Source organism: Neomonachus schauinslandi, chromosome 8 (genome assembly GCF_002201575.2).
Source record: "Neomonachus schauinslandi chromosome 8, ASM220157v2, whole genome shotgun sequence".
Lineage (NCBI taxonomy): Eukaryota > Metazoa > Chordata > Mammalia > Carnivora > Phocidae > Neomonachus > Neomonachus schauinslandi.
Genome location: NC_058410.1, coordinates 26,460,717 through 26,483,376, shown reverse-complemented (window position 1 = coordinate 26,483,376; position 22,660 = coordinate 26,460,717). Strand labels below are relative to the sequence as shown.

Below are 22,660 nucleotides of genomic sequence, written 5' to 3'. Positions count from 1 at the left end.
CAACACTGTCAGTATGACTAGTGAAGTCCATATTCATAATTTAAAGTCCTAGGATGAGTTTTCAGTTTTATGAACATTTAAGATCTAAATGAAAGGTGAATTTCATTGTGGAAATACCCAATATGCAAGGTTCACAGAGATGAGGACATTACCGTACCTTTCCATCATCCCAGTTAACAGTGTTCATATAAGCTCTTCCTGTCACCAAAATTCAACAAATCATCTGCACGGGATGTTAAGACTTGCACCCAGTGCCTCACTCAGGAGAGAAGCTGTCCCTCTGGGGACACCAAACGGCTATCAGAATGTATTGATCTCATAAGCACCAGGATGAGGTTAGCGTTGTAATGCTGAGCAGTAATGAGGGACAACAGAATACAGTTCTGATGAGCCATACCTAGCTCCTTCTGTATGTTGTCAGGGATTCCTGTAATAGTCTTTCTCCTTTTGACTTTCTTCGGTCGTCTTACCAGAGTGTCTGTGTAAATTAGAGACCGCCGAAGGCTGGCCTGGCGATCGAAATTCTCCCCTAATATAGAGTAGTAGAATAAGCAAAGCAATGTTATTTTCAAGCAAGCCGACACCATGCACTTTCTTCCAGAAGCTTGTTGTAAAATGATAAGAAGGTATTAATAATGATGTTAGCCAGTCATATGATGATAAATGAATGCTGAAGGACAAAAAAAAAGGAAGGAAAGCAGATTATCATCATAAGGCTATTTTTTTTCATTTCCAGGTGTGTGTCCTTCCAAAGGAAATACCTTGATCTCATTTGCAAACATGCTGCGGTAACAAGTGCAAATCTGTTAATAACACACTTGAAGAGTGATTCTGTGTTATTTAAAAAATGGGTCATTTTGGAAGTGTTTTACATAAGCCCTCTGGTCACTGAAATCACTCTTTACATTAGTGTACATGAGACAGCAATGGGCATGTTGGGTTCATTTGGTTATCTCTAGAGAGCAATATAATGTCTTGTCCTCTGTGATGATACAAACAACTTAATCAAGGATTCTTGGATGAAGAGCTTTTTCTTTCAGTCAGGGAAGGTGACAATTTGGACATTGGTAAAGACAATTTGGTAATTGCTATGGTGTGAGATACAACTATCATGACCAAAAAAAGCCTTATAATGATAAAGTACTTTTACCACAATGAGACCCAGTAGCACGCTGTTGTTAAAGCTGAATTGCTTTCTCTCTGTTTCATAATCACCTTTTACAATTGATTTTAATTCAGACATTTCCAGTAATTTTGCAATCAAACCTAGAATGCCACATCCACAGGACTTTTTTTTATCTCTACATTCTGAGCTTTTGTGATTAACACACCAATGGGAAACCATAAAATGACACAGTATCAGTTACTGACTGGTCTGCTTTAAATTATTTGCCAGTTTAATTAAAGAAAGTTTTATAGCACTGTCTTTTTTAATGGTTATTCTTCTCAAAAAGAGATTTTAAAAATATATATGTACATAAATTATATACTTCCATCATTCTTATGTTGTAAAAGAAAGTATAAAAACATTCACTCTTTTTAGCAATATTGACATACATTCAAAGTGGGTATGTTGTAAACAGTGTACCCTCTATTTAAATAGGAATAAATTGTAAATAGAAACTTATCTAATCTATACAGACGATAAAAGATCTGAATGATCAAAACACATTTCACCTACGAAGCAACAAACTTAAATAAATGCTGGCAACTTTGAAAATGCTTGCAACTTTGTTCCTAATGGAGAAAACCAGAAACAATTGAGAGAAGACAGTAAGACACCAGAAGGTGCCATCGCTGTGATAAATGCATCACCATGTGCAATAGCATATATGGTGCTTGTAAGGGGCAAGTCATGACTTCAATCGTCCATTAGTTCCTGCGGCAGAGGAAGACAATTTCCTTGTATCAAGGGATTAAGAACAGACAAAACACTGATGGTTACATCTACTCTCTAGTTTTACTTCCTAAAAAAACAAAAGGTAAACCACCCAAACTCCAAGGAAGTTAAGAAACCAACCATGAGAATGGACATCTAAGACATACGCTGTTAAAGGCACCGAACTCTCCATCTTGCATCATGACCCAAAAGGTCTGTCCCTCCTGGTGGACTAAACATTTCTGGAGGGTAGGTACCATGACTCACATATCTGAGCACCACCTGCGTCTCTCAGTTCGACGCCTGACACAAAGCAGGCATTTAATAAATACCTGTTGAGAGGAAATGAATCACTCCCTTTCATTGAAAAACAGCCTTAGTCATGGTTACTACTTAGAAATAAACTTAGCTAATTCAGACATTAGTACAAAGCCAGTTTGTCAAAACTGTTGAAGCATGGTTACCCACTCTATTTATCTTCCAGGTGGAAGACTTGTTATCCCACATGGCAGAATATGAAACCTACACATATATACATTTCATTTGAAACATGATGAATCCCTAGAACATGATGAATCCCTAGAACATGATGAATCCCTATAGGACTCTGACTAAAGGGATTAAATTATTTTCAGGCTGGCAGCTCATTGTGCTAATATTCTACCTCTATGCCTGGCCGGCTTCACTCTGGATAGTATATTTATCGACATTTCTTCTCCCTGCTGAACCTGACTGAAAAATCAAACTAGAGGGTCAATGTTCATCCAAATAAATGAACATATGAAAATTCCCTATGGGAAGCTACATTTTAGTCTCAAAAGTTTTCCAGGGCTTCAGAAATATAACATTTAAAGAGCAGGAAGCTATATAACCTATGTCAATTGCTTAAAGTGAAAAATTTAAATATAATGCTTCTTTATATCAGAATATTAGAAAAATCATCTCTTTATGAAATATATGTGTATGTATGTGAACACATGGATCCAGAAGATAGATCAATAAATATGTAATTAGGTATTATATTTAATTATTACATTTCGGAAAATGTTAATCACTCAAAAGTAAATTGCTTTTGACACAACTCATATTGCTCATTTCTTTACTGTCATTCACCTTTCCTATGTGGTATCTGAAGGACTCCTTTTAAACTCTATGTAATTCATATCCACTTAGTCATCAACAGGAGAGAATTACAGCTCAAAGAAATGGCATTGTCTACTGTTGTTACAATGCATTTCATTGCAAATAATTCTTTATTTCTGAAGCTATAGTTACTCTGTTTTAAATTTCCTAATCTCAGGATAATGCATTTATCCTAATTCCATTAAGGACTGTCATATTTCATAGCACAATCTTCTTATCTTATAATACTACCTCTGAGGTATTTAATCATATATAATGTAATTATGTTTCTGCTGCATTTAATCAATCAAATAATGTAATGCATTTTCTTTTTTTTTTTTTTTTAATATTTTTATTTATTTGACAGAGAGAGACACAGCGAGAGAGGGAACACAAGCAGGGGGAGTGGGAGAGGGAGAAGCAGGCTTCCCGCCGAGCAGGGAGCCCGATGCAGGGCTCAATCCCAGGACCCTGGGATCGTGACCTGAGCCGAAGGCAGACGCTTAACGTCTGAGCCACCCAGGCGCCCCTGTAATGCATTTTCTTACAGAAAGTATGTGTTCACATATTCCATCAAGCAATAAACACACTTTATTCTGAAACACAGCTACTTACAAAAATGATCTTAAAAAGATATGACCTAGGTGCCTGAGAATCACACTTGGGAAGATCACAATGTTATTTGCAAAGAAAATGGAATAAAATACTATGCTATTCCTTTAGGCTTAAGAACAGTAAGTATGGGAAAATGTACATGGAATTTAAAATAATTCATGCACTTATTTACTAAATTTCTCTACGATTCAAAATAGATGTCATTTTTATTCTAAATGGAATTTTTAAACATCTGTAAAGTTTTTAAAACATCTTCAATAACTATCAACACGTACAAACCTTTCTAACAGCGGTCAAAAGTGGTAGCTTTAGAAGTATAGCAAGGGTGCTGTGGGTTTCCATCCTAATTTTTTATGAAAATTCATCCTTATTGATCACCTGGTTCTTTTCAGGTTCTGGCCCTACAGGCCATGCTTTGTATGGACTTATTATCAATGATGATTATTAATAATCTGTTCCTCTTGGACACCCTGTCGAATGTTAACTCTTAACACATCTATTTTATACTTGGTACACCACTGACCTATCTTCTTTGCAAGCTCTGGAACTAATAAAGCAAGAAAATTTTTACTTTTAATCTTTTAACAACTCCTCTAAGTTTGTGAAATATTGCCTTTGAGCTTTACGTACCTTGTTATTCGTCCCCTTAAATATCACAGATGATTAAAACCTGAGCATAATATTCTAAAAGAACTTGAATTTCATGTTTGGCAATATTCATAATCCAACTTAATATAACATATTCTAAATATTTTACATTCAGAAGGAACTGATTTTTATTTGAATTGTAGAATTCAAATTTATGGGGATCAAGATATAATTTTACCATCCTACTGACTTTAAAATATTTTTATAATTTTTATTGTTAATTCACTTGATATTCTTATTTTAAGCCATTTTTCCCTTTTTCTACTTGAGAAGACAAAAAAAAAATCTATCATTTAGAAATATCACAAAACTGTTATTTCTTCACTTCCATAAATACTACATAAAATAGCCGTTTAGAAGGGAAACATGTCATTGTTTTCTTACCTACGACCACGTTTAGAAGATGTTCTCAAACAGAATATTTAAAATTAGATATTTTAAGTAATTCAATGGAAAAAAAAAACACACACTTTTGATGAATTCCATGATATCAACCTTTGGTAATACAGTGCTCTAACAAGCAAGAAATTATTTCATATGCACGCCCGTATACAAGTTTTAATATTCCTTTCACTAAACAAAGAGCAGGAAGCCAGAATACAGCTTTTTACCTTTGATGTATAAATGAGCTAAAAGCATATAACAAACAAAAGCCAAAGTCATTCTCCCAAGTATGTTTAGAAAGCTATCTGCAAAGCAAAGCATACCAGTTATGTTAATGGGAACCACATCAGCCTGGACTGTTTGGGCTTGCTGTCGCATCTTCTCTTCTGGTGTTGGCAAGGGAAGTGACTTGGCCCAATTTGTTTGAGTATTAAGGTCAGAGAAGTCACTTGAGGTTGGCGTTTTAGGTCTCCTGATAGAAATAAATCTTTCTTCTTCTGATGAAGAAATAGAACACTGCAGGAAAAAAAAGGAGGAAGATGTAAACAGCTGGGAGAAACATTTAAAAATACACTTCTTATTTAAAAAAAATTTTAAACTGATTTAAAGCAAGCAAACAAAAAAAGGTAACATTTAAGAAAGAAGCAATGGTTTGCAAGGAAACTCATCTTGAGCATGACCGGTTATATATATGATTCACACAGTGGCTTTAGTCTCTAAACCACGAGGACTGCAAAAGGTTTTGCTGACCCACAGTATCTTTTCAGTTCTTCCTGCTTTTCCTCTATTTACTGTGGTCAGAAAGCTTATGGATTTAGTTTACCACGAGAAGCCTAGAGAAACATCACGGCTGTGGCTGGTTTCCATTTTTATTAAAATTTTATTTGCTCACAGTAATTTCTAGCCTCAATCTTATTTCTCTTAGGCACTGACCTCAAGGAACACTTCTGAAATGATGAAGCTATTGTTGCTCAACTATGTGTGCTCTTCTGAAACCATTTATACGAAAAAAATCAGTGTGAAATTGTTAAATTCTAAGAAGCTGACTGAAGCTCTCTGCTCTGAGCCTTATCAGAATTCCATGAAAACATTTCTGGCAGGGTCTGTTTTGATACAGATTAACATCCTAACTGGGGAGCCCTTCTTCAGGATCTTTCTTCCCACACCATCTTAAAAAGCACAAGCAAGAAAGTTGTTCTGGCAAGCACTTTCCGATGGACTTCGCTGTGGCTGCTGGGCAGCTGGTTCTTGGCAAAGCAGCTCCAAGAACGCAAAAGAAATGCAATGTGCTCGCAAATAACAATGATGACCAAATAAGGGTAAGTGGCTTTTGTTGGGAAATGGCAGTTTACAACATACAACAAATGTCTAAGCACGGCTCTTCGAGTTGAAAGCATTTTGACCAACTTTCCACCTATGGAAGTAAGGCATTTAAAAGAGGTTTACTTAAGAATAAACAGTCAATGAACCTTTCCAAGGGAGTACCGTAGCACCAGCACCCAAGTCAGTTCAACACTCGCCCCTCCAAACCACACAGGTAACTACCCTCCTGACTTCTAAAACCACAGCTTTTTTTGCCTGTATCTGACCAATGGGAATCATGGTGTACATTCTCTTCGGTATCTTACTTCTTTCATTCAACGTTATGTTTGTGAGGATTCATCTGTCTTTAAAAAGCAGGCATTGATACCTTTCTGGATTTAATGCAAGTTTCTAAGAGGACACTGGTAAGAAACTTAAAGAAATGCACCAGTTAGAAATTTCAATCACTTAGAAGAACACTGTCATCACTGTTTATTACTCTTGGATTCATCTTACTGCAAAATATCTACTTTTATTCTACAACTACCAGCCCTCCACAAATTTAAAAAAGACTAAAGAAGAACCAGCAAAAATGGTTTGGTGTTGGGGACAGGGTCTAGACTAAGAATCCAAAGACTGGAGTCTATTCACTTTATACCTGCAAGTCAAGTGACCTCCAGGCTGCTCCTGAACCCTAAAGTTTCCTTTGCTGTAAAATGGGATTGTCTGTTTACCTCCTGAATCTCCCAAAGAGCTACTCTTAAGATCTCTGAGATGATACTGATGAAAATGTCTCTGACAAATCTTATGGAAATGAAGGTAATGGTAATAAAATGTGACTTTAGGAAAGCAAAATCATGAATTGACAGGTACCCAATTTTTTCTTTTATTGCAAAAACACTACCAATAATAAAGGTGTTGTGGAAATAAATGATATAAAATAAACCATAATTAAACATTTCTATTTTTTACTTTATATTCTTGATATATAAAACATGTAAAATGATATTCTAGTTTCTTTCCCACCAAAGGAAAATGTGAAATAATGTTTGTAATTAAACTGACAAATAAATACACTCAACTTATGATGAGCATATGTTACTGACATCTGATTATGATACTAAATTACACCATATCCATTCATGTTTGATCCACTTCTGGGAAAATGGGTACAACTCCTACAGATCCTTGAAAGACAATCAAGGGAATTTTGGGGTCAGCAGCAGCAGCTAAGCCATAGTGATATAAATAAATAATTTCCAGCCTTTTTGCACTTGTAACACTCTTTTTAAATTTGACTTACATATTCTCCTGAGATGGAGACACACATACACACACACACAAGTAAATAAAAACTAATTTTATATAAGAATTTCATGACAGTTTCAGGACACTGAAGACTGATCTCAACCTAGTAAACTGGGTTACTCCAATTTTCTGATGTACACAGAGAAATAATTTTTCAGATCACCTTGAAATATGGCACAAGCTTTGAAGACCATGGGAAGCACATGCTAACGAAAGAGGTTTAATAGCAAGAAAAGTAAAGCTGCAGCTTGATGGAGAATAAATAGCAGGGTGACATCCTGCAGAGAGGGTTCCCTTTTCCACGTGACGTCTGCCAAGGGAGATGGTGAATGAAGCACTGTTTCACAGTTTGTGTGCATCTCAATGGTGCTCATCAGCCCTCATAACCTACTTTGCTTTTAGTTGGCTGATAGTGTCAGGATTGATAACTTATCACAATGAAACAGTACTGCATTTTAGTCTTTTTGCCATGGGATAATCACCAAGGATAGCCCAGTATGACAACTTTCAAAGGTAATCTGTTCTATAAAGTACTCCCTTCATCTGCAAGAAAATGAATAAAGTTATATACAAATGTGACTATTACGCAGTGCTACAACTTACTAAAGCAAAATTAAAACCAGGAGAGTAATGACTTCCAGAACGATCTGACTCCTATCCCTCCTAGTATTTATAGACACAGCAATGGGCATAGGAAAAACCTCCTGCATCTCAATGGCAGAACACATCATAATTACTCCAGTAAGATGGATACTGTAATGCTCTGGGGATTATTATGTTAGCCTCTTAAGTAGTCTCCATGCTTCTGTCTATGTTGACTACCCTCCCACTCCAACAGTCTATTTCTCAGAGGCCAGAGGGACCCTTTTAAAATTTAAGTCAGATCATGTTGCTCCTCTGCTCAACGCCCCCAACATCCTTACTATGACCTACAAGGCCCTATGTGATCTGCCAATGGCCCACTGCTCTCTCTTACCTAAACTCCTACTATTCTATCCCTTATTCTACTCCAGCCACACTACCCTTTCCATGCACTTTCTTGTACATATCATGCACACTCCTGCCTCAGGGCCTTTGCCATTGCTGGTCCCATTGGCCGACATGTTCTTCCCTTAGACATCTACACCGTATTTTTCTTTGGGTGTTTACTCAAGAGTCCCCCTCTTGTTGAGATCTTACCTGTTCAGCATCCCTAAAATTTTAACTCCTCCCCAATATTTTGTTTCTCCCTTCTCCGTTTTTTTCTCTTTAGTACATATCACTTGTATACATATATTTTAGTTATTTATCTTGTTTATCTCTCCCATGAGAACATAAGTTCCATGAAGCTTTAAATCAGAATCGCATGGAGAACTCCTGCAGAATTCTGGCTAAAAAAGGGTCACCATTTAGTAACTGATTGCTATATGCCTCGCTCTGGGTTACAGACTTTAAAGAAATTGGTACCTCATTTTTATCTTTATAGCTTTAGCCTCATTTTATAAATAAGGAAATGGAGTAAAGTAAGTTTATTTTTGGGAAGTACACAGTGGACAACCGGGATTAGAACCCAGACTTGACCTCAGAGTTTCTGCTGTTAAACAGTGTAAAATAACAACTTGACAATATTTGCAATCAATTACTGGGTTGTCCGATCCAAAGATAACAATCTCCATTTATATCTCTTATTCAAGAACAAACCTTTTGAAAATCTATAAAAGCCCGAAGTGTGGTGTAATGGAAGGAGCACTATACCCTGGAGTAAAATGCTAAGTATCAGCACCCTGGCTCTGTCATTTACTAGTTGTAGGTTTTGAGCAACTCAAGCTCCCTGTGTTCAGAAGAGAGTAACTCAAATAGCTTCACCATGCTTCATATTAATGGACTCCCTCAATATGGAGTGAATTGTTTTTTTAAACATTGAGTTTAAAGTTGCCTTGCCTTCAAAACTTAAGTGCAGTTTTTAGACCTGTCTATTGGTCAGTACTGTTCATCAATACCCCATCCCTTAGTCCTGGAAGGAATGGAGAGACACAAATGAAACAAGAAACAACAATTACTCACGCCAAAATACTTAATTTAGAAAGGGAAGTCACTGGCCACACCAGCAGTTGTTTTGTAGATTTTGGATGCTGTAGACCTGCATTTCGGAGACCTGGTCCTGTCTGGAAACCAGACAAGCTCCCACCAGATGGACAGTGGAGACTGAAATATGGTCTGTTTGGCAGTTGGCCAAGTTATCAAAAAGTGGGCTTAACTGTGAATCATAGACTAGCCCAGGCTTTTTTTTTTTTTAATCGGCTATCTCTTAGAAATTAGAAACTGGAATTATAACCAGAGCTAAATTTAGCAATTATTACATGAAAATACAGAACAGACGAAACTATATAGAGCATTATTTAAGAGGATGTCAACATATATTCCACTCCTTTTTGCAGGACACTTATTCAGTCTTTGGTGTTTTTCTTCCCAGCATTAAATCTCTCTTTATTTTGTTTTTCAAGATTTTAGATGGTTTTATAAGGTGTCAAAACTTCTGCAGTCTTTTTTGGCTATATGCTTCTACCTTCAATGTATTCAGACACAAAAGATCCTGACTTAATTCTGTTCTCTCCTATTTCTCTTTCCCCCTCTGGACCCAACAACAACCAAAAAAGCAGGGATGGTAGAAATGGATCCATACAGAAGCACAGTTCATGGTTCATCCAGCCAACTCCATGATGACCAGGTAGTGGTGACCATATCCACATTATTAAATAACTTTGTTCCTTTTCTTCCCATCAGTGTATTAGTCCATTTACTACAAAGCTAGCCCCTTTATCAATACTACATACTGAATTTAAAATACTGTGGATTTAAACTCTTGCATTAAGTGATCTTTTCCTTAAAATAACAGAAAATACTTAAATTAGAACATAAATGTTTAAAATGGTGCAGTATTTGTTTTTAATCTTTTAATTTTCATAAATGATATATACAAAGTATATAACATAACATTATGAATACATCAGAACTCACTACCCAACCCATGACTTACATAAAATATTACCAATAACTGCAACTACCTCCATGCTCCTCCTTGCATCCCCCAAGGTAACCACTCTCTTGAATTTTCCAATATTCATTCCCTTACTTTTTGTTATGTGTGTACAACTATGTGTAAATTACATGTTTGTATTTGCTTTGACTTTTATAAAAATGGTTTCATTCTCTCTGTTGTGTTCTTATGTTTCTAAGACACACCCTGTTTTTGTTGAGCCGAAAATTCATTCATTTTATGGGCATACATTCCAGTCCAATACCGTATTTATTTATTCACTCTTTTATTGATGGATAATTGGGTTGTAAAAGATGTTCTTTCTATTATCTCAACAATTTAGAACTCCCAAAAGAGAGAGGTGAGGAGGAGAAGTCTGTATTGTAGCTAAGGCTCAATTCCCCCATATACTCATTGTTGGAGGGAAAACAGGAGCTCTGGAGCCACAGATCTGGATTTGAATCCTGGCTCACTTTTAAGGATGCTGAGGGTGTTCACTGTCATGACTGTGGTGATGGGCTCATGTGTGTAAACATATGTCAAAACTTATTAAATTGTATAATTTAAAAATGTGTATTTATATTATGTAAATTATATCTCAATAACACTGCTTTAAAACAGAGAGATTTCAGTTTCAGTATTTTAAAACTATGTGATCTGAAACAAATGATATAATCTTCAAAATACAGTTTCTTCATCTGTGACATGCACACAATCCCAGTTACATCTCATGGCTGCAGTTAAGTACTAAAGAGACTTACAGAGAGCATTAAGCCTAGTCTCTGGCTCCTAAACTTTTCTGCATGCTGGTGCTTGATTCCATATTGGGAGATGACAGAAATATCAACAAGACAGGAATGCTGTGTCCCCATTTAAAGGGGAAGGCAGATATGAATAGAGCCTTATTGCAGCGTAATGGGATGTTTACAACAAGAGAAACTGGGACAAGTTACTAGAGACACCCTCACTGGTTTGAATGCATTAAAGGCCTGGAAAAATGACAATCCCCAATCTTCTCATTCTTGCTTGCAAGATACATAGTAACAAGGTGTCCCAAATTGTAGAGCACTCTGTGTTCCCACTGCGCCCTGAAATTACTCACGCAGAGAGACCCAGTACAAGAGAGGCATCGTAAGTGTTTTCTAGACCATATACCACCAAAGGCCAGGCACCAATGTGTATATATTGAGACCAAGCAGCACTTAAATGGTTTTTAAAAAAAACAAAAATCCAAAAATCATGAATGAATGAATACCAGATAAGTCAATGGTGGAATGAAAAATGACAATAGCAGGCATAATGAGAAGGAAGTTGGTTAATTTAGTAATCTTGCTCTTTCGTTTCACCAACATAGCGCAAGGAAAAGAAAATGGGAGTATAAAGTGAGAGGCCCTGCATTCACCTCCTCCCTGGTGCACTCTAGCCATGTGCTCTTAGGAAAGTAATTTCATTAATTCTGAGTCTCAGATTCCAGATCTTTAAAATGATAGTAATGATTATGAAAATACCTCTTTCATAGGAGTTCCCACGGAAAAGGAGATACAATGTGTGAAAAAATTTGGAAAATGTTCTAAAGTGTTCTACCATTATTGTAAAGCTAGTATTAGTATGACTGCTAGCAGCTCTACTTGGCGATAATCTACGAAGACACGACCACCACAAGTTTTTTAGCAGTTGCTGAAACCTCTCAAACTCATTGCTTTAGGCAGGAAATTCTATGTGGGTGGAATAAGAGACATAGGATGACTGGGAGAGTGGCCAACTTCCACTATCCATGGAATCATTTTCTTTAAAGCCTGGTTTGAAAAACCAAGCAGTTTAATAATACTGTACTAATCATTACTTGAGCATATTCTGTGTGCCAGGCACCATACGAAGAATCTCATAAACATTAATTCATTTCAACCTCACCACATCCCTCTCCAAGGTAGATAAGGTAGCCATGTAATTTACTATCAAAACCAGAACTCCTTTGAAAGTGAAAGGGGGTGCTCTGAATAATTACACAGGATAGCAGCTGTAAACCAGGGCTGTCCTGAGCAAACTAGAACACGGGGCTTATAACTCTTTGTAGTGTGGAAACTGAAGCTCATGGAGAGAAGCTTCAACAGGTACAAAAGCTGCCCCCAGCTGGCGTTCTCAAGCATCATGTGATATAAGACTCCAACGTGTGCAGTTACAGAGCAAGGCTCCTGTCCTTTTGTCTTCTTCAAAGTCCTCCTTTGATTTAAATATCCCTCATCAATGAGGACTAAAAGAGAACCTGAGATGCCAGTTCAAAGAATGACAGGAAATGGAAAATTTGGGATTCTATCAATACCATTAAAGCCAACCTTTTATTGCCATAATCCCAGTCTAATTTATGTGTTTGGGGGTTAATTTTCCACAAGAGATTGAGTAACCCATGACTGACATCCATTCTGCTGAGACAATGGGGCCTCTATGAATGTTTCCCTGATTCAGTGAACTTATCATCAAATATAACCTCCAACAATGGCAGTTGAAGAAATGCCCTATCAACTCAAAGGAAATGTTTTGGCATCTATAACTGAACTTCCTTCAGATACCTGAAAAACCTGTTTGGTAGTACTGGTACGCACTGAAAACTTAAAGAACAAAAACCGTCAAGACTAGAAGGGTATTAAAGCAATGACTTACTCTCTGATTTCACAGTTGGGGGCGGGGAAGGTATTTTGTGAGATTTCTAAAACCCTTTGCAGACAGCATTTTTCATGCAGCAGGTTTATATATAATCTATGTGTTGGAAATATTTTAATTATTTTTCTTGTTACACTTTTGAGAGATACGTGTAGATATCATTAGCAAAACACCATTCCTTATACCAGAAACAGGAGTCCTATTTAGTAAATGTTTTGCATTAGGATAATTATTATAGAATAATTCTCTAGAATAAACACCCAGAAGGAGATGTCCCCTAGGTTCTTTGTTCTAATTTAGGTTTTTAGCCTTTACCTTATTAGCAACTCTCATTTTAGGAGAGTGCTTCTATCCCAGGCACCTAATAGATGCTTCATACCGTTGAATGCAAATTAGATGCTTTTCACTCTATATGCTTCTTTCAATGTCAGAGCATTTGTAGCCCAAGCACTTGTTAAATTCTATGTAGTCCACTGTTCTCCTCGCCATACTCTAACCCCCACTGCTTATCAAGGAAATACAAAGTAAAAGTGTTTCCCCAGAATTTTCCCTCACATTTGACCTCTACACACTCTGTATCTAAAATAATCCCAACTGTTAGAGTGACTTTTAAGAACTGCACTTAAGGGTCTTGGTCTTAACACGGAAATCATAAACTGCTGGCTCAGAGCCCCTTTTACAGTTACTGGACTCCCACCTGATTTCAAATGCCAACTTGGTCATATACGGAATCCCATAAAGATTTAGGTCTACTCCTGGACTTTACATTCTGTATTTAACATTCTGTCCCACTGGTCTGTATACTCAGGTTCCACACTGAGTAATTCCTGACTCTTTTTAATACCTGGTGAAGCCAATCCTCCTTCCTTAGTGCTCCTCGGTGTTACAGCTTTCCCAGCTTTGACCCTTTCAGCCTCTCTGGTTCTCTCCCTCCTCTTCCCATCCCCCAAATTAACTCTAGACCAAACCAAAACTAAACTATTCAACTTCTTATTGGTATTGGGTTAATTTTATAAATTGACTTGGACAGAAATGACAGTTTTTTGATACTGAGTCCTCTAAGAGCATAGTAAGTCTTTTCATTTATTCAAATCTTGTGTTATTCTATAGTATTTAAATTTTTTTTCACATAGATGTTACACTTATTAATTTATCCCTTCTTTGTCTGCTAGCACAACTTAAGATTTTTTTCTACTACATCCTGTAACTTGTTTTTGTAGATATGGAAATTATTTATTTCCATACATAAATTTCATACCTTACTCGTCACTGAATTCTAATATTGATAGCAGTTTCAATTTTTTATCTTCCTGGAGTCACCAAGAATGATAATATCAGCTCAATCTTCCCTACTTTTGAGCCTCTTATTCTATAGCTTTTCTAATCATTCTGGCTGGTTTTTCCCATACAGTACAATAATAGTGATAGTGAATGTGCTGTCTTATGCCTCATCTAACAAGAATGGCTCATTAAAAATCATGTTGGAGGGCGCCTGGGTGGTTCAGTTGGTTAAGCTACTGCCTTCGGCTCAGGTCATGATCCTGGAGTCCCGGGATCGAGTCCCGCATCGGGCTCCCTGCTCAGCAGGGAGTCTGCTTCTCCCTCTGACCTTCTTCCTTCTCATGCTCTCTGTCTCTCATTCTCTCTCTCAAATAAATAAATAAAATCTTAAAAAAAAAAATCATGTTGGATTTGGTGACAAAGCAGACACATTTTAATTTATGAGTATCTACCTGTTCCTATATCATGTTTTGTTTTTGTTTTTTTTTTTTAAATCAAGAACGGCTATTGAATTGTATCAAACACCTTGTCAATATCTACGGCTTTGACCTGATTTTTCTCTTCAAATCTATTAATATGATTACTGTGTGATTAGATTAACTGAAACTGAATTTCCGTGCATTATTATTGGGATAAATTCAGGCTGATTTTTTAGTATTTGTCCTGTAATGAGCTGTTAGATTATGTTTCTTCACATCCTACTTATGACTTCTAATGATAATATTCATGAATGAGACTGGCCAGTTGATTTTCCACTTTGTGTAATCTTTGTCAGGCTTGGCCTCAGGGTTAAGCTTATTCATTAAAAAAAAAAAAAATTCATACCATATCCTTTTTCTTTGCTCGGGGAAAGTTTCAAGCATTGGACTTACTAAAGCTTTAGTAGAACCCTCTCTATGAAACCATCTGAGCTTTGTGATTTTTACAATTTGGTCCATTTTTTTAAAAAATGGGCTTCATTTTTCTACCCAGCTTTATCAAGGTATAATCAACATATAACATTGTGTAAGTTTAAGGTGTATAATGTGATAATCTGCTTTATGTATAGACTGCAAAATGACTGCCACAATAAGATTAGTAAACCCATCTATTACCTAACATAGTTATCTTTTTTTGGGTCAATCTGGTGTGAATTTTTTATAAAATCTCTCTATTTTGAAAAATAGAAATCAGTCTGTTAAAATACTCCCTTTCTAGAAGTTCTAGTGTTAGATTTGATACATTACATAAATTAGAAAATCAGTTTCAGTATTATCTACTTTCATCTAACAAAAGATGGTATATATAACTTTTCTTATAAATACATAATCATAAAGTCCTTTGCTTAAAAAATGTTAGTGACTTCCTATGAACTATGCAATAAAAGCTAACTCCTTCACTTAACATGCCCCCCTGCCCACCGTGATCCCACCTCAGTCTCCCTCCACCACTACCCCTGTTAACACTCTTGGTGGACTCAGTAACTCCAGAGCTGATCCATCTCTCCCCTGCTGTTGTCCTTCACAACCTCACCTCCAACATGCCCCTACCAGCCACTCTCAGAAACATGCCCTGGGCTTAATCATTACCTAACATCTGATGTGAGGTCTTAGTAGTGGTTCGATAATTGATAATCCTATATAATTTACTGAAGGTGTGAGAATAAAAGAATCGAGAATGTTCCCAACATTTCTGACTTAAGCATCTAGTAGAATGGAGTTATGGTTTACTGAGGTGGGGAAAACTATGAGAGGAGCAGGTAGGGTTGGGAGAATCGCATACTAGGATTTGGGTAAGTTTGAGATACCCATAAGACATTTAAGTGGAAATGGATAGTAAGCAGAGAAACACATGAGTCTGGACTAGTGAAAGAAATTTAGGAAACTTCAGTGCATGGAACTTAAGGCCATGGGACTCAATGAAATCACCCAAAGGAGTGAGCCTGTTTCAGAGGAGCAGAATTACACCAAGGTTTAGACACATGGAAGAAGAGCACCCAACAAATGACTGAGAAGCAATGGCTAGTGAGCAATGAGGAAAACCAGAACTGTGTGGTCTCATGAAAGCCAAGTACAGAAAAAAAGAACAGTAAACTATGTTAAAGGCTGTTGAGAATTTGAATCAGAGGCGGGCTGAGAACCAACTATTAGATCTGGCAACGCAGACGTGATGATTAGACTTAACAAGAGTAATTTCAGTAGCATGCTGGGGATAAAAGTTTATTTGGAGGGGGTTCAAAGGAGATTGTGAGAAAAGGCAGTGCTGACAGCAAGTCTAGACAGTTCGTTGGAGAAGTTCTATTATAAAGAAGAACTGAAAAATGTGGCAGAATTTGGAGGGGGATAAAAGGTCAAAGGAGAGTTTCTTCAAGATGGAAGAAAATATAGCATGTTCAAATAATGATGGTTATGATGCAATAAAAAGAGAAAATTGATTAGGTAAAAGAGAGGGGTAAACTGCAAGTATGAAGTCCTTGAGAAATTGGCTTTTATCAGTCCATTGAAAAAATACTGAGTCCTCACTACATGCCAAGCCCAAATCTAGGCACTTGGGATGCAACAGGGCAGAAAGAAGCAAGGACTATTCACCCACTGCAATGGCAGGAAAGGGTAGTAGGTGGAGGAACAGGTGCAAGCAGTTCAATAGGTTTGGCTGTGAAAGGATATACCTTTGGATTGCCGCCCCCCTCCCCGCCCCGCCCAGTGCAGTAAATATCAAAGACAGTAAATATCTGAGAGTAAAGCAGAAAACATGGTGTTTGGAGATTTGAGAAGAAGGCGTGAAATATAATTTGGTAGAGTGGAAGAATGAATTGATGAGCTAATACGATAGGACTGCTGCCACTTTAGGTTTGAGGTCAGGCATTTATAGTACAATTAGCTAATATAACCTAGTATTTTTCTCTAGCCTTGTTTAGCTAGCCAGGCTTTAGCGCAGAGCAGGTATAGAGCTGCATTAAATGGAGGGAGGGATTTCTCTAGGAAGCTGGCAGAAGGGGAGAGGGGCCAGCAGAGTTGAAAGTGTCTGCAAAGAAGTGAATGTATCTGTGGGCCATGTAATCTAAGCTGGGGAAGGATGACTGATGAAAGGAAGAGGGTAGGGTCAGTGGAACAGAATTTCTCATAGGGGTCCAATAATTTTTGAAATGAGATTCAAGAAAGGAAGGAAGAAAGGGAGGAAAGAAGGATGGAGGGAAAAAATGGGACTCCAGAGGGATCAAGCTGGAAAGACAGTAAATGAAATGATCCTTGACTCTTCTTTTTCTTACAACTTCAGCAAACTCTGTAGGATCCACTTTTTAAAAAATTTTTTATTGTATTATGTTATGTTAGTCACCATACATTACATCATTAGTTTTTGAGGTAGTGTTCCATGATTCATTGTTTGCCTATAATACCCAGTGCTCCATGCAATATGTACCCTCCTTAATACCCATCACCGGGCTAACCCATCCTCCCATCCCCTTCCCCTCTAAAATCCTCAGTTTGTTTCTCAGAGCCCACAGTCTCTCATGGTTTGCCTCCCGCTCTGATTCCCCCCTTCATTTTTCCCTTCCTACTATCTTCTTTTTAATGTATTATTTGTTTCAGAGGTACAGGTCTGTGATTCATCAGTCTCACACAATTCACAGCGCTCACCATAGCATATACCCTCCCCAGTGTTCATCACCCAGGTACCCCATCCCTCCCACCCCCCACCACTCCAGCAACCCTCAGTTTGCTTCCTGAGATTAAGAGTCTCTTATGGTTTGTCTCCCTCTCTGGTTTCATCTTATTTCATTTTTTTTTTCTCCCTTCCCCTATGGTCCTCTGTCTTGTTTCTCAAATTCCTCATATGATAGTTGTCTTTCTCTGATTGACTTATTTCATTTAGCATAATACCCTCTAGTTCCATCTACGCTGTTGCAAATGGCAAGATTTCGGGTTTTATTTGATGGCTGCATAATATTCCAGTGTGTGTGTTTGTGTGTGTGTGTGTACATACACCACATCTTCTTTATCCATTTATCTGTCGATGGACATCTAGGCTCTTTCCATAGTTTGGCTATTGTGGACATTGCTGCTATAAACATTGGAGTGCACATACCCCTTCGGATCACTACATTTGTATCTTTGGGGTAAATACCCAGTAGTGCAATTGCTGGGTCATAGGATAGCTCTATTTTCAACTTTTTGAGGAACCTCCATACTGTTTTCCAGAGTGGCTGCACCAGCTTGCATTGCCACCAACAGTGTAGGAGGGTTCCCCTTTCTCCACATCCTTGCCAACATCTGTCGTTTCCTGACTTGTTAATTTTAGCCATTCTGACTGGTGTGAGGTGGTATCTCATTGAGGTTTTGATTTGGATTTCCCTGATGAGGAGTGATGTTGAGCACTTTTTCATGTGTCTGTTGGTCATCTGGATGTCTTCTTTGCAGAAATGTCTGTTCGTCTTCTGCCCATTTCTCAACTGGATTAGTTGTTCTTTGGGTGTTGAGTTTGCTAAGTTCTTTATAGATTTTGGATCCTAGCCCTTTATCTGATATGTCATTTGCAAGTATCTTCTCCCATTCTGTCGGTTGTCTTTTGGTTTTGTTGACTGTTTCTTTTGCTGTGCAAAAGCTTTTTATCTTGATGAAGTCCCAATAGTTCATTTTTGCCCTTGCTTCCCTTCCCTTTGGCAATGTTTCTAGGAAGAAGTTGCTGCGGCTGAGGTTGGAGGAGTTGCTGCCTGTGTTCTCCTCTAGGGTTTTGATGGATTCCTGTCTCACATTTAGGTATTTCATCCATTTTGAGTCTATTTTTTGTGTGTGGTGTAAGGAAATGGTCCAGTTTCATTCTTCTGCATGTGGCTGTCCAATTTTCCCAACACCATTTGTTGAAGAGACTGTCTTTTCTCCATTGGACATTCTTTCCTGCTTTGTCAAAGATGAGTTGACCAGAGTTGAGGGTCCATATCTGGACTGTGTATTCTGTTCCATTGATCTATGTGTCTGTTTTTGTGCCAGTACCATACTGTCTTGATGGTGACAGCTTTGTAATAGAGCTTGAAGTCCGGAATTGTGATGCCACCGGCTTTGCTTTTCTTTTTCAACATTCCTCTGGCTATTCGGGGTCTTTTCTGGCTCCATACAGATTTTAGGATTATTTGTTCCATTTCTCTGAGAAAAGTTGATGGTATTTTGATAGGGACTGCATTCAATGTGTAGATTGCTCTAGGTAGCACTGACATTTTCACAATATTTGTTCTTCCAATCCATGAGCATGGAACGTTTTTCCATTTCTTTGTGTCTTCCTCCATTTCTCTCATGAGTATTCTATAGTTTTCTGAGTACAGATTCTTTGCCTCTTTGGTTAGATTTATTCCTAGGTATCTTATGGTTTTGGGTGCAATTGGAAATGGGATCGACTCCTTAATTTCTCTTTCTTCTGTCTTGTTGTTGGGGTATATAAATGCCACTGATTTCTGTGCATTGATTTTATATCTGCCACTTTACTGAATTCCTGTGTGAGTTCTAGCAGTTTCGGGGTGGAGTCTTTTGGGTTTTCCACATAAAGTATCATATCATCTGCAAAGAGAGAGAGTTTGACTTCTTCTTTGCCGATTCAGATGCCTTTTATTTCTTTTTGTTGTCTGATTGCTGTGGCTACGACGTCTAATACTATGTTGAATAGCAGTGGTGATAGTGGACATCCCTGCCGTGTTCCTGACCTTAGGGGGAAAGCTCTCAGTTTTTCCCCACTGAGAATGATATTCGCTGTGGGTTTTTCATAGATGGCTTTTATGATATTGAGGTATGTACCCTCTATCCCTACACTCTGAAGAGTTTTGATCAAGAAAGGATGCTGTACTTTGTCAAATGCTTTTTCTGCATCTATTGAGAGGATCATATGGTTCTTGTTCTTTCTTTTCTTAAGGTATTGTATCACACTGATTGATTTGTGGATGTTGAACCAACCTTGCAGCCCAGGAATAAATCCCACTTGGTCGCGGTGAATAATCCTTTTAATGTACTGTTGGACTGTTGGATCCACTTTTAAAAATAAAGCTAGAATTGGGGTACCTGGGTGGCTCAGATGGTTAAGCGTCTGCCTTTGGCTTAAGTCATGATCTCAGGGTCCTGGGATCCAGTCCCCAGTCGGGCTTCCTGCTCAGTGGGGAGTCTGCTTCTCCCTCTCCCTCTGCCTCTCCCCGTTTGTGCTGTCTCTCTCTCTCTGTCTCAAATGAATAAATAAAATCTTTAAAAATAAATAAATAAAATAAAGCTAGAATCTCTATCACTGCCACCCTGGTCTCAGCCCTCATCATCTGTATCTTTGCCAGGATTACTGCAATGGCCTAGGGACTTGTCACTCTACTTCCAACTTCAACTCTCCACGGTCCTGTCTCCATCCGGTGGCCATGTTGCATTAAATAGTAAATCAGATCATGCTACTCTCCACCTCAGTTCCTCCAGGGCCTCCACCTCTCACCCAGGAACAACAAATCCAAAGTCCTCACCATGCCCAATCCGGTGGTTCTGGCTATTTCCCCCACAGGATAACCATACTACTGTCTCCAGGCCTTTGCACTTACTAGCTCTTCTTCCCAGAAAGCTCTTCCCAAAGGCAGTCACATGCAGTGTTCCTACTCTTCATTCTGAGGTCTGCTCTAATGACACGCTCAGAGAGCCCTTCTTGAACACTCAATCTAAAAAATAGCAGCCCTGTCACTCTAAAACCCTCCTTACTACTGTTTCATTTTTCTTTATAACATGTATCACCACTTTGTGTTATATTTATCTGTTCACTCTTGTTTTCCCTCTGATAAAAGGGACTTTGTCTTTTTCACTTGATGGGTCTGCAGAACTTATGATGATGCTTGGTTTGTTGGAGATGCTGCATAAATATCTGTTGAGTCAATGAATGAATGAGCAGACTTTCAAAAAGATCTGAGAGAGTAATCTTACTCCACTCCCCACTTTCTAGATATGGAAATGAGTGCCTGGGAGGCCCAAGTGATACATCCAAAGAAACCCAACAAGTGGCAGAGCTAAGACGTGAAATGCTTCTCCTAACTCCCGGGATGCCACCCGCTCTGAATTTCATCACTTAGATTCTCCTTTTCTCACCACTGACACCAGCCATTCTTTTGGTCTAGTCCTTGGTATGTCTTGCCCATTGCAACAGCCTTGTGACTCTCCTTCTTACATATCTTACCCTCTCCCCAGCCCTCCCCCACTTCCTGAATGCCCAAGTGAGAAGAATTTCACTTTCACATGTTACTATATGATAAACACTTATTGTAGCAGGTAATATGTAAAACCCTTTTTATTCTGGCTAGTTCTCCCTACCAGAGAGCTGTAATTTCCTTGAGGCACATACAGATACCTTATTATCCATCACATTTCGCAATATCTGGGTATATGGCATAAATTCTTAAGAAACATTTATTGCACCGGCTACTCTACTTCATGGAATGTTCTCCAAGATTTGCTGCCTGGCTCATTCTTTTAATCCCAATCACCTCTTTGCTCAGGAAGGCCTGCCCTTTTAATTTAAAATGGCAACCTCCCCTCTCTTTCATTCTGCTTTATTTTCCTCCAGAGTGCGTATCACTTTCTAATATAGCATCACTGCTTATTTACTCATGTCTCACTGTCAGATCAACCACTATCAAGGGCAAGGATTTCTTCTGTTTGCTTCATTGTTACGTCTTCAGCACCCAGAATAGTTCCTGGCACACAGGACCTGCATAATAAATACTTAACTTGAAAATGAATTTACAAGTCTGTGCTTAAAGTAGTTCTGTTTAGGAACACATTGAGGAGGGATAATGGAGTACGTCCAAATGACTACCAGTGATGGCCGCACTGTATGGAGACATCAGTGCATCATCATGATACGGTGAGCAGTGAGGGGATGGTCACAGAGATTTTTAATAAAGACTCCTGATTCAGGGTATGTACTTAGTAATTGTTCTGGAAACAACTGTTGAAGAATGAGCCAGCTACGTAGCCGGTCATGCACTAAGCACTGTGTGGGGTGCACACAAATGAATCCTCCTTGACTGGAAGATACTTTAGCACTAGGTGGGGTGAAGGACCCATACGAAGTGGTAGAAAAAGCACAATGACCTATAAAAGTTAATTTCCACACCAATTTCAGGGCTTTTGTCACTGAAAGCAGTACTAGGTCTTGTTGACTTACATGTAGTTAATTTAAAAAAAAAAAAAAAAAAGCATATGGTCTGGTGGAGAACACTGTAATTAATCCAATAGCTATGAATAAACAAAAAGATGGAGAATGTGCTCCAATACCATCAAATGGGATGTGCAACAGTGAGAGGCAAGTCATTTTTTTGATGCTCCATGGAACCAAGAAATTACAGAAGTGAATGCAACACTGAATGATGTAGCCTAACTGAGAAAGAGATGGGAGGGCGGGAGGGAAGGAAGGAAATTAGTTCGTTAACATGACAGAAGAGTTTGTTAGTTGATGTTTAATTA

At 38.1% G+C, this 22,660-nt stretch overlaps 1 protein-coding gene across 1 annotated transcript in view; it reads right to left on the bottom strand.

Moving 5' to 3' along the window:
- NHSL1 (NHS like 1) overlaps positions 1 to 22,660 on the bottom strand; it is a 66,774-nt gene that overhangs the window by 16,524 nt on the left and 27,590 nt on the right. The window contains exons 4-5 of the mRNA XM_044917192.1: positions 4,972 to 5,164; positions 398 to 529 (exon numbers count right to left, since the gene is read on the bottom strand). Coding sequence (XP_044773127.1) covers positions 398 to 529; positions 4,972 to 5,164 — 325 coding nt within the window. The remainder of the gene's footprint in view (positions 1 to 397; positions 530 to 4,971; positions 5,165 to 22,660) is intronic.